This window comes from Scyliorhinus canicula, chromosome 10 (genome assembly GCF_902713615.1).
Source record: "Scyliorhinus canicula chromosome 10, sScyCan1.1, whole genome shotgun sequence".
In the NCBI taxonomy this organism is placed as follows: domain Eukaryota; kingdom Metazoa; phylum Chordata; class Chondrichthyes; order Carcharhiniformes; family Scyliorhinidae; genus Scyliorhinus; species Scyliorhinus canicula.
In genome coordinates this window covers 93299036-93312155 of record NC_052155.1, presented here as the reverse complement: position 1 = coordinate 93312155, position 13120 = coordinate 93299036, and the positions used below count along the sequence as shown (strand labels likewise).

At 41.5% G+C, this 13120-nt stretch overlaps 1 protein-coding gene across 4 annotated transcripts in view; it reads left to right on the top strand.

The window, feature by feature from the left end:
* The window catches only part of atp6v1h (ATPase H+ transporting V1 subunit H), a 141926-nt gene that overhangs the window by 106661 nt on the left and 22145 nt on the right, over positions 1 to 13120 (top strand). For all 4 annotated transcript variants that reach the window (XM_038809353.1, XM_038809352.1, XM_038809351.1 and 1 more), the window contains one exon: positions 533 to 646. In XM_038809353.1, the coding sequence (XP_038665281.1) occupies positions 533 to 646 (114 nt within the window). The remainder of the gene's footprint in view (positions 1 to 532; positions 647 to 13120) is intronic.

Below are 13120 nucleotides of genomic sequence, written 5' to 3'. Positions count from 1 at the left end.
TATTCCCTGATTAATTTCCCATGACAATACCTTTGCCAATCCGAGTCCATCTGTCTGCTTTGAATTTCACTCAGCTTTTGTTTAACTGTTCCCTTGTGCATTCTCCTTGGCAACACTTCTGCCAATCAAAGTCCATTTGTCAGCCAGTCAGCACTCACGCAGAAAAAATTGTTGTTCCCTTGACAATTGTTATTCTTGCAAACTGTCCTGATCAGTGCAAAACGAAAAACTTTGACAGTATGTCTCCTCTTTTTTTTCTCAGCAGTACTTGTCTATTTGTAGAACAGCAGTGACTAATGGCATTCGTAGCTAATTCATTATATGTTCTTTGGAGTTCTTGAGAATTCTAAAGGCTGTATATACAAATCCATTGCTTTTCTGTACAAATTGGCCATATCAAACTTGCATACATCTCCAAATCCCTAATTGTGTTATCATTTCAAACAATTAATATTCAAATAATTTGTTTACTAAAACATTTCAAAAATAAATATTGAAAATTTAATGTTCATTGTGACTATTTTGTTTTCAGTGTAATTGAACAGCTTGGAGGCAAACAGCTTGTGATGAACCATATGCATCATGAAGATCAACAAGTACGATACAATGCTCTTTTGGCAGTTCAGAAACTGATGGTGCACAACTGGTATGTACTATCAATATAACAACAGTAACTTGGTATGTGTTGCCCACTCTATTTGAAAGTCCTCTTACTATTTCTAGCAGAAAATCCCATACTATAATTTCCCTTATCTATGACAGTACTAGGTAGTACAATTCCGGATAGAATTGAAAAGCTGAATACTATGGAGGCTGGAATTCTGAAATAAAATTGAAAACGCTCAGCAGATTAGTCAGCAACTGTGGAGCAAGAAACGAGTTCGAAATTCTCCGGCCATTTGCTGGCTCCAGGATTCTGTTACGGTTGGCAGCGCTCCCAACGGGAAAGCGAAACGCACGCAATTCAGTACTGGCATCAACACTCCAAAATGGAGAATTTCGCCCATCAGGTCTGATCTTTCATCAGAACTGGGAAAAATTAGAAAGGGGTGGTAGGACAAGGATAAAAGAAAGTTCTCTGATAGGCTGGAAGATGGGAGAGTGCATGACAGAAGAGGATCAAAGGGAATGGTGATGGGGAAGAAAAGAAACAAAAGATGTGCCCAGAGTTGACATCTCTTGGCCCACTACACATTGCCATTAAAGTTCACCGATGCACAGTAGCAACAGTGTGCACCATCTACAAGGTGCCAACAACACCTTCCAAATCCGTAACCTGTACTATATCGAAGGACACGGGCAGCAGATGCACGAGAACACCCACTGTCTGCAAGTTCCACTCCAAACCATGCACCAAGTTGACTTTTTGTACGATATCGCCGCTCCTTCACTCTCACTAGGTCTAATTTTGCAACACGCTTCCTGAAGGTATTGTGGGTGGACCTACACCACATCGCCTGCAGCAGTTCAAGAAGTTGCTCATCACCACTTTTGAGGGCAGTTAGGATGGGAATAAATGCTGGTTTAGCTACGATTGCTCTCATCCCATGAAAGAAAACAAAGAACAGAGCCTCTTATAGCCATCTGGACTCAACAGCCATTTCAGACCATATTATCTGGCCCATTTTGTTAACTTTGCATTTTTTATTTTTGCTTGCCATCAACAGCACATCTACTTCAGGCACATCTTTTTATTTGACCTCGAGATTTCTTCAATTCAGTTTGAATTTTGTGTTGCAAAGTGGCATTCCGCTGGTTAAGTCATACTCTGGGTTTGACAGGGTACTTGTATCTATATTCTCCCTGAAAATTAGTCAAAATTTTGTGTTCTTTTTCTAAGAAACTTAAATTTCTGATGTCCTAAGTAAGATTTTTCGAACAGAATATAAAATTTAAAAGCACTACTTCACAATGGCATACAGTTTGACATTTTTTCTGTCGTCTTTACCTTTAAATGTTTTAATTCAGGAGCATACTTTTTCAAAAAGCAGGGCATAGATCTGATAGTTCTGCCCACAGTGGTAATTTTACCAGAGGAATCCAAGCTGCAGTGTGAACATGTGCAGTGTGTCTTAATTTCCCAGAATGCATTCACACTACTAAATTAGTTGACACTGGTAGAAAGTTTTAATATAAAACAGAAGGCATTTCTACTTCTGGAAGTCTTTCAAAATTAATGAAAAAAAAGCTGGAGAAAAAATGTAAAAGCTTTATTCAGGTAAAGTTTAATGGAGTTAACAGGTAAGTGGGATCATATTCTCTGACAAATTGTGCAATGCCATCAGATCCCCATTATCTTAATAAAATCATTTAGTATATCTATAAAAAAGCTTCTTTGACCAGATTTCAAAACGTTGTTTTAAAGCTTGACTTTGGATTTTGAGAATTTAAAACAAACCAAACTGATTTAATTGGCAGACCTGCAATGTTTTTTTTTAAAAACAGGATGAATTGTATACTAGTCTGGTTTCTGTGTAATGTTTATAAAGAGGTTTCTGTAGGAACTTCCTGCATTAATTAGTAATGAGATGTTTATTTGAAAATGTACCTTTGGGCGATAAAAGGGATTTAAAAATTTTTAGTTTGGTCAATAAATTCTCAGTTATTTATTTAATTCAGGACTTTAGCATTTTTGATAATGCTGTCTAGGTTCCTATCTACCCTGCAGACAATCATTAAGTCTTGTTATTCCTTTTTCTATCTTCAATCTAAGTGATGTCTCTGAACCTGCAGCCTAAATCCCTCCACATTTCTACAATATCAGACCCAATTCCATTTGCATCATGTCTTGTTTACTGGCTCTTCCGCCTGCATATCATCATCACTTTCCTGCTTTCTGTTGAAGGAAACAAGTATTTTTCCATGCTTTGTCAACTTTAAAAATCTTTGTCAATCAAAGATTTTAGATAACCTCAGTTTTAAAAACCTATAATTTTCCATTTCTTTGATATGATTTATAAACTTGTTAATGAGGAATATATTAACATATGGTCATCGCTAAGCTTGTAATGACCACCCTTCAATGTGATCATCCATTCTTTTGTTAATGGAGATTAGAAACTAATTTTGTAGTACCAGTCATCATTTTCCCATGCACTGGTACAATCTCTATATAGCCAAGTAAATTAAGAGTTGATCTTATCCAGTTCACTCTGAAAGGTTCACGTCATCACCGTAGTCCAGTTTCACAATACCTTACATAGTTGATTCTCAAAACACAAAATATGAAATGGCAAGGCTGTTTGGCTCTTCAAATATTCTGTTTCCACACACCGTCGGCAGTTTATTGTTTGGAGGATGAGAGGTTGTTTGTGCAATGGGGTAAGAGTGATGGATAGAGCATCTGCATGAGAAGGGAAGGGTTGGTGAAATGTATTTGTGGACAGAAGTGCAGTGCAACATGCATATAGGAGAATATAGGTACGTGTCATATAGGTGCGTGTCAGTACGCAGTGGAAGAATCTTGCTTCTGCACAGTCTGGATAGAATTTAACAGAGCCTGCGGAAGGGCGAGGGGGCCACGAATTGTGTGGGAGTATTTCTGTCTGGCAGGAAAACTATTCCGAATGTAGTGCGAAGTAGGAATTCTGTTTGCTGGTGGCAGAATGTCAATAAGGCTCATTAATGAGCCACTTAAAACCAGAAATCCCTGAACCTACCAGGATTTAATAGTGGCTCAGGGATTTAATGGAATTTCCGTAAGAACAGGCAAGAAGGAAAGGGTGGTGGGGTAGATTTGTTGGTACAAGATGGAATTAATACAATAGCAAGAAATGATCTGGGATCAGAAGATGTAAAATTCATTTGAGTGGTGGTAAGAAGTAACAAGGGGAGGAAGACAATGGTGAGAGTAGTCTAGAGGGATATGGACAGTTAAGTGAATGGGCAGAAACTTGGCAGATGGAATATAATGCAGGGAAATGAAAGTTATGCACTTTAGTGGGAAAAATGAAGGAGCTGAATATTATTTAAATTGAGAAAGACTGCAGAAAGCTGCAATACGGGATCCTTGTGCATAAATCACAAACTAGCATGCAAGTTCAGCAGGTAATCGGGTAGGCACGTGTAATGTTGGCCTTAATTTCAATGGGAATGGAAGATGAAAAGTCTTGCTAAACTATAAAAGGCACTGGTTAAACCATGTCTGAAATGCTGTCAATAGCTTTGTTCACCTAGATACTGGCATTTGAGGCAGTCCAGAGAAGATTCATTAGGTTGATCCATTGAATCATAGAATTCCTACAGTGCAAAAGGAAGCCACACAGCCCATAGCGTCTGCACTGATCCCCGAAAGAGCACCCCTACCTAGGCCCACTCCCTCACCCTATCCCCAAATCCTCATCACCCCACCTAACCTGAACATCTTTGGAAACTGGAGCACCGGAGGAAACCCATGCAGACACTGGGAGAAAGTGCAAACTCAACACAGACAAGGCTGGAATTGAAGCCGACCCAAGATCCTGAGTATGGAGGATTTTCTCATGAGACGTTGAGTAGATTGGGCCTGTGCGCATTGGAGTTTAGAAAATTGAGAAGCAACTTTATTGAGACATATAGGATTCTCGGAGCTTGACAGGGTAGATGTTGGGAGATTGTTTTCCTTTGTGGGAGAAATCCAGCAAACCCTGTTAGTTTTTCCTATAGAACTGAGAAGGAGGTTTCCCCGCAGAACTGAGAAGGGGTATAAGGACCCAGTGAATGCAATCCACCAGCCCTTGCATTCCAACCTGACCCTGCCCTGCTCACCTGTCTCCCAGGATCCAGCAATAATATCTGGTGTAGGTAGCTCTCGGGTGGGATTTCTGCCCAACTGGGTTCACGATCACATGGGAGGTCCGGCATCGACCAAGTGTGTGCTTAATGTTGCTTGAGCAACATTATTAAATTGTCCGAGGAATTAATAGAGAATTGTAAATGGTAATGCAGTAGATGTAATTAATCTAGATTTTCAAGAAGCCTTCAATAAGGTGCCCTATAATCTGCTACTGAAATAAGGTCAGAGAAGGTGGAGCAAAATACGGCGGACACTAGAAATCTGTATTAAAAACGAAAGGTGCTGGAAAAACTCAGCATGTCAGGCAGAATTTGTGGAGAGGAACAGAATAAATGTTTCCAGTTGTGTGACCTTCGGGGAATGCAGAATGGAAGAATGCATTGCTAACTGGTTTCAAGGCAGAAAGCAGTATAGTTATTCATGGCAAATGGTGAAAAGCAGTGTTCCACAAAGATCAGTGCTCGGACCACCGCAGTTCACAATTTACAACTTGTTTTCTGCCAATGCAATATGGCCATCTGAGCATGCACACTGGACTGCACAGATATCTCACAGCTGTGCCAAGTTGGTCCTGCGCCAGTCTGCCAGAAAACCTTTAAATGGAAATGTGTTTAATTAATATGAAAATAGATATTGTTCTGGCCCTTAAATAACACCCTCCCACTTGTTAGGAAGAAAAAATGACAGCATGGCATAAGAGACGGTGAGTTAGGGATGCAAAACACAGATGGCCAGACAAGGTATTGGTTTCAGAAAACCGTGTGATGTCAGGTTTTACTGATATATCAGAGACAAACACAGTATTAATCTCGCGCTCGGGCAGTGTCAGCGAGTGATAAAAGTACCATATTTAACCCTCTCTTGCCTGTTACAATTCTGAAGATTCCAGATAGAAATGTTTTGAAAGTCTGTACACCAGTAAACATTGAGAAGGAACACTAAAACTGTGCATGCATGGCATTGGCAACGAACATAGCCTTTACATTAACGATTGATGCAGTCAATAATATAATTCATAATTCATGGCGGACTCTCAAATTTGATGGGGGTTGGCGATGGAAAATCCTGAAGAGAACTTCCACAAATTACAGGAAGGTATTAATAGGGCAAGCAGCAAAGTGGTTAGCACTGTTGCTTCACAGTACCAGGAAGTCCGGTTCGATTCCCGGCTTGGGTCACTGTGTGCGGAGTCTGCAGGTTCTCCCCGTGTCTGTGGGTTTCCTCTGGGCTCTCCGGTTTCCTCCCACAAGTCCCGAAAGACGTGTTTTCCTTCAGGTGTACCTGAACAGGTGTTGTAGGGGATTTTCACAGTAACTTCAATGCAGTGAATAATTGGCAAATGAAGTCCAATGTGAATAGAAATGTGAGATAGTACATTGGAAGGAAGAATAGGCAGAATCTTGGAGGTTTCAATGAGATCACTTCTCATTCTTTTAAGCTCCAGAGAACATAGGCCTAATTTACTGGCCTCTTATCGGAGAACAACTCATTCCAGTGACCTATTTAGTGAGCCTTCACTTTATGCCTCCAATTCGAGTATATCTTGAATGTAGAAACCAAAACTGAACATGGTATTCCAGATGTGGTCTCACCAAAACCATTTACAACTGTAGGAAGACTTATAGCTTGTACTCCAATCCCCTTGTAATAAAGGCCAGCATACCATCTGCCTTCCTAATTGCTTGCTGCACCTGCATACCAACTTTTTACGCTCCTTGTACAAGTCTCTTTGAACATCAAGACTAACAAGTTTTTCACCTTTTTAAAAAAATATATATTTTTATTCTAATGATCAAAGTCCACAACTTCACACTTTTCTCTATTATACTCCATCTGCCATCTTGTTTCCCACTTGCCTAACTTGTCTATATGTCTTTGCAGCCTCTGTGTCCTTCCTCCATCTTTCCTTTCCACCAAGCGTGGTTTCACCAGCAAAATTAGATGCATTACTCTCCATCTCTTCATCTAAGTCTTTAAAACAGATTGTAAAAAAAAATAAAGCCCCAGCACTAATTCTTGTTGCACTCCACCATTTACTGTCTGCCAACTTGAAAAGCTCCATTTATTTCCATTTTCTGCTTTCAATCCGTTGACCAATCTGTGGACATTCTCATGTTAAAATTGTCCATGCACTTAGAGTCAGTTTTTTCAACATGGAAAGAGGCTCTTCGGCCCATGTATGTGCCGGCCATCAAGCAACTATCTACTAGATCATAGAATTTACAGTGCAGAAGGAGGCCATTCGGCCATCGAGTCTGCACCAGCTCTTAGAAAGAGCACCCTACCCAGGCCCACACCACCCTATCCCCATAACCCAGTAACCCCACTCAACCAACACTAAGGGCAATTTAGCATGGCCAATCCACCTAACCTGCACATCTTTGGACTGTGGGAGGAAACCGGAGCACCCGGAGGAAACTCGCGCGCACACGGGGAAAATGTGCAGACTCCACACAGACAGTGATCCAGCCGGGAATCGAACCTGGGACCCTGGAGCTGTGAAGCAATTGTGCTACCGTGCTGTAGCCTTGTATGCTGTGGCATTTCAAGTGCTTATCTAAATCTTGTTGAATGGTGAAGCCTACTCCAGCTCCTGTTTCTTGTGTTCTGGCATATTGGAAATCAAGCTAGGTTGTATTGACACCATAATAAAAATTCTCAGCTGAGTTAGATAGATTGTTTGTGAGACAAGTGAGTCACGGATTATAGTGTGCAGACAGAAACATGGAGCTCAGGTAAAAGCTGGATCAACCATGATTTTATGGAATCGTGGCGCAGGCACGCAAGGTCGAATAGCCTATACCTACGTTTCTAAATTCAACCTAATGTTTAAAAATTCCCTTTGGCAGTGAGGTGTTAAATAACCCTCCTATGTATGTTTTATGCATTTTTTTAATGAATGTTAAACAGGGCCCCTATCCATGAAGGTTGATGCAAAATAAAGTGATGGTATTTGGCTGATGGTGTTTGAAAGATAATGTCCTGGAGAAGTTTGAATACTTTGTTTAGCGTTCTTGAGAGCTCAGGATAATTTACCTTTGGTCAGCCAGGGAGCCAGATGAGAAATCCAGTTTTAAATATTTCAACATTCATGAACAAGTTCACACTGTAGGGGCACATCCCATTTATCTAAAACTAGATAAATTAATCTCATTATCAGGATCCAAAAATTGAGGTCAAGTCAGTACATGGAAAACCGCTGGTGTTTAACCAGTTAAAACCATGTGTTTGACAACGTAGCAGACTGTCGACTATCTCTGTTTGTTCACGCAAGCCTTTTGTGGTTGTACATGCGACATTCTCACAATCCTTCACATAATGTTCATGGAGGATCATGTACATTATGCCTTGTATCTTGTCCTGCATCATTCAATACCTCAATTCGGGCTTTTCATTGAGATACCCCACTTTTGATGACGGAACCTTCAGTCCCTGCTGTCTGCTTTCTCTCTCCAACTATCCATCAAGTCAAAATTCTTCTTGCATGGATCAGGATTGCATCACCAGTCACGGACAGTTAAAACATTAAAATCTGTGGGTGTGATTTAACAGCCTTGTTGCGCTTAATTTGTTGTCAGGGCGAGGCCGTTGATTTGAGAGAGAGGCCCCTCTCGAGATTTAACGGAGTCTCGTGAGACTTCGGGATCTGGATCTTGCCTTTACTGCGCCTGAAAAACCTCGCCTGGGTACCACTTACTGATTTTCACAAACGTGGACCAGTCTTATTAGCAGCCCGGATGGATCCCCCAGGCCATTAGATACCCCAGGGTGGTCGGTGACAGGAAAGGGTGGCACCCAGGTGCTCTCTCTGGCATCTGGGCACATTGACAGTGGCACCCTGCTAGTGCCAACCTGGTGCTGTCTGGGTGGCGCTGCCAGGGATTTGGGGAGGGACGAACCAGGGGGTTGAGGGGGTGTTCCTGGGCAGCTTCCCAAAGGTTGTGGGGAGGGGGAGTCGGATCAGGCCAACCAGACAAAATAGTGCCTGACCTGCGAGGAGCCTTTCCTGCTGGGCTCGTCAGTAGCAAATGATTCTCGGTGTGACCTTGGCAGAGAGAGGAGCGCCCCCCCCCCCCCCACAAGGCCAAAAAACACAGCAAGTGACGTTGAATAGCGGAGTGTTTCTCGGTGCTGCAGCCGTCGAGGAACACCCTGCTAAACTCATCCAAATCTGGGCTTTATTTTGTCCAGTTAAATCAAGCCCTATATAACTGTAGTTGTTGCTTTGTTTGTCTTTTGACTGGCTTGTAGTTGGAGTAAATTTTTGAATATCAGCCATGTACTCTGATCATTGTTTGTGTGTTGGTTCGGAATGCTGAGAGCTGTCTGAGATAATCAAAAGCTTTACGAATATCACTGAAAGCAAAATAAGTGGATTTCTTTTGAACCCTGTGTTCTGCCAGTTTGTTCTTTACTGATTAAACTACAAGCCTTTGTCCTATGCAAATTACATGAACAATCACTGATGCGGCAAAATTCTTCAACTGTTTTCATTACATCGAGATCCCTTTCTGCTAAATAGAAGTCACTGTTGCATATGGAACTTCCAAGGTTATGGACATCTCCAAAGAGAATCATATTCCTTGACCTCAAAGCGCTTCTGTGAAAGATGGGGATTTTTGCCACAATTGCTGAACTCTGACTCAGGAGAACATTGGGCATGGAAATTAATTTACTGCTTTCTGTTTTGAGGAATAACTTTAGGATACCTAACATGGGTGTGTTTTCATTTTTCTTTTGAAAGATATTCAAACTCCACTTTATAGATAGATCTGTGATACCTGCAAGAGTGCTCTGAGACTTTCAATTCAGAATGAGAAAATCACCAGAGTTAATGTGCCAAGTACTAGTAGGAATGTTCCCTATTATTACACTAGATGACACTGGATTGCTCATAGAAGACTGCGTAAAGGCAGGGGACAAGAAGCAGAATGATAGCAAGCTGGCTGTAAAACAAAAGACAGTCCGTGTTAAGGATAGTTACTCAAACTGGCAAAATGTGGGGCATGGTGTACCACAAGGACCATTGTTCACTATTTTTAATAAACAATTTGGATTCTGGAATCAAAATTTGCAGATGACACCAAATTGGGAGATGCCAATAATACAAAGGAGTACTGCAAAAAATATCACTTGCAGAATGGGGATTGTAATAAAATGAACTCCAGTATAGACAAATGAGGTGACATATTCTAGAGGAAAAATATAAAGCCTCATATTGTTGGAAAGTGTCTAAATAGAGAAGCAGAGGGCACGCGTGCAGTTAATGAAATTACTAGAAGTAGTGTCAGAGATTAGACAATCGGGCAATGCACTAGGATTCATTTCTAGAATTGGAAAGCAGATAAATTATTTTGTATGTATAGAGAATCTGTGATAGACCGCATTTGATTTGTCTGCACATTATAAAAAGGATGTATAGGCACTGATGAGGCGCATAAACTAGAATGATAAAACGTGTCCATGCCCTCTCTGCAAGAGCAATTCAGCTAATCTGACTCTCCCACCATGTTCCCTTGCATTTTCCTTCAAGTGGATATCCAATTCCATTTCCAATTCCAGCACGGTAGCATGATGGTCAGCATAAATGCTTCACAGCTCCAGGGTCCCAGGTTCGATTCCCGGCTGGGTCACTGTCTGTGTGGAGTCTGCACGTCCTCCCCGTGTGTGCGTGGGTTTCCTCCGGGTGCTCCGGTTTCCTCCCACAGTCCAAAGATGTGCGGTTTAGGTGGATTGGCCATGCTAAATTGCCCGTAGTGTCCTAAAAAATGTAAGGTTAAGGGGGGGGGGGGTTGTTGGGTTACGGGTATAGGGTGGATACGTGGGTTTGAGTAGGGTGATCATGGCTCGGCACAACATCGAGGGCCGAAGGGCCTGTTCTGTGCTGTACTGTTCTATGTTCTATGTTCTATTTTGACAGCCATGATTGAATCAGTCTCCCATACTCGGGCAGCACTGATGCATTCCAGATCCTAAAGATTCATTGGGTGTTTAAAAAAAAAAATCCTCTCATTCCCGTTGAGCCTTGTGTCAATAATTTTAAATTACTGTTCTTTGCTACTCAACTCTTCCCCAATAAAATTAATTATTGCACATTTACTCTGCCTAGACCCCTCATGATTTTAAACATCTCTGAAGTTATGAGCGGTTCATAAAGTATAAAGTTATGAGTAGTTAATAAATGATAAAGTTGTGAGTGGTTAATAAAGCATATGAGGATCCTGGACTATATAAACAGTGTTAAGAGCCCCCCCACCAATGTTAATGTGAGGGTCTCCCAAAACCCAGAAGTGTAACATGGTACACAGTGTTCTTAGTGGGGTATAATGTGAGGAACGAAATGCAAATCAGTGAGGAATGCAGTCTTGCAATTAAGCATCAAAGAATATTTATTCACTTAAAAGAAACACAAAAGAAAGGCTACATGATAACAATACACTTAACTACACAAGCAGTATCTTATGAAGTTTACCCCCGTTCCCAACTATCTACATTCCTGAACTAACCCGTTTCCAAACCATATCCAATACCATATGGGCAAGCTAATGGGGACAAAGGTAGACAAGTCTCCTGGCCCTGATGGAATGCATCCCAGAGTGCTAAAAGAGATGGCTAGGGAAATTACAGATGCACTAGTGATAATTTACCGAAATTCACTAGACTCTGGGGTGGTCCCGGTGGATTGGAAATTAGCAAACGTGACGCCACTGTTTAAAAAAGGAGGTAGGCAGAAAGCAGGAAATTATAGGCCAGTGAGCTTAACTTCGGTAATAGGGAAGATGCTGGAATCTATCATCAAGGAAGAAATAGCGAGGCATCTGGATAGAAATTGTCCCATTGGGCAGACGCAGCATCTGTTCGTAAAAGGCAGGTCATGCCTAACTAATTTAGTGGAATTTTTTGAGGACATTACCAGTGCAGTAGATAACGGGGAGCCGATGGATGTGGTATATCTGGATTTCCAGAAAGCCTTTGACAAGGTGCCACACAAAAGGTTGCTGCATAAGATAAAGATGCATGGCATTAAGGGTAAAGTAGTAGCATGGATAGAGGATTGGTTAATTAATAGAAAGCAAAGAGTTGGGATAAATGGGTGTTTCTCTGGTTGGCAATCAGTAGCTAGTGGTGTCCTTCAGGGATCCGTGTTGGGCCCACAATTGTTCACAATTTACATAGATGATTTGGAGTTGGGGACCAAGGGCAATGTGTCCAAGTTTGCAGATGACACTAAGATGAGTGTTAAGCGAAAAGTGCAGAGGATACTGGAAGTCTGCAGAGGGATTTGGATAGGTTAAGTGAATGGGCTCGGGTCTGGCAGATGGAATACAATGTTGACAAATGTGAGGTTATCCATTTTGGTAGGAATAACAGCAAACGGGATTATTATTTAAACAATAAAATATTAAAGCATGCCGCTGTTCAGAGAGACTTGGGTGTGCTAGTGCATGAGTCACAGAAGGTTGGTTTACAAGTGCAACAGGTGATTAAGAAGGCAAATGGAATTTTGTCCTTCATTGCTAGAGGGATGGAGTTTAAGACTAGGGAGGTTATGTTGCAATTGTATAAGGTGTTAGTGCGGCCACACCTGGAGTATTGTGTTCAGTTTTGGTCTCCTTACTTGAGAAAGGACGTACTGGCGCTGGAGGGTGTGCAGAGGAGATTCACTAGGTTAATCCCAGAGCTGAAGGGATTGGATTATGAGGAGAGGTTGAGTAGACTGGGACTGTACTCGTTGGAATTTAGAAGGATGAGGGGGGATCTTATAGAAACATTTAAAATTATGAAGGGAATAGATAGGATAGATGCGGGCAGGTTGTTTCCACTGGCGGGTGACAGCAGAACTAGGGGACATAGCCTCAAAATAAGGGGAAGTAGATTTAGGACTGAGTTTAGGAGGAACTTCTTCACACAAAGGGTTGTGAATCTATGGAATTCCTTGCCCAGTGAAGCAGTTGAGGCTCCTTCATTACATGTTTTTAAGGTAAAGATAGATAGTTTTTTGAAGAATAAAGGGATTAAGGGTTATGGTGTTCGGGCCGGAAAGTGGAGCTGAGTCCACAAAAGATCAGCCATGATCTAATTGAATGGCGGAGCAGGCTCGAGGGGCCAGATGGCCTACTCCTGCTCCTAGTTCTTATGTTCTTATGTTCATAGTTTGCAAATAGTTAACACCCACAAGGTATTTTCAAGATTAGAAAAGCCTTTCTTTAGTTCGGTGAACCGATTTCACATTCAAATTGGCTAATCACAATTTGCCTTTAACAAATCTCTGCTGGCTTTCCTTAATTAATCAACATTGTCCAAGCAACTATTAGCTGTTATCTCAAATTATTGTTTCTGAAAGCT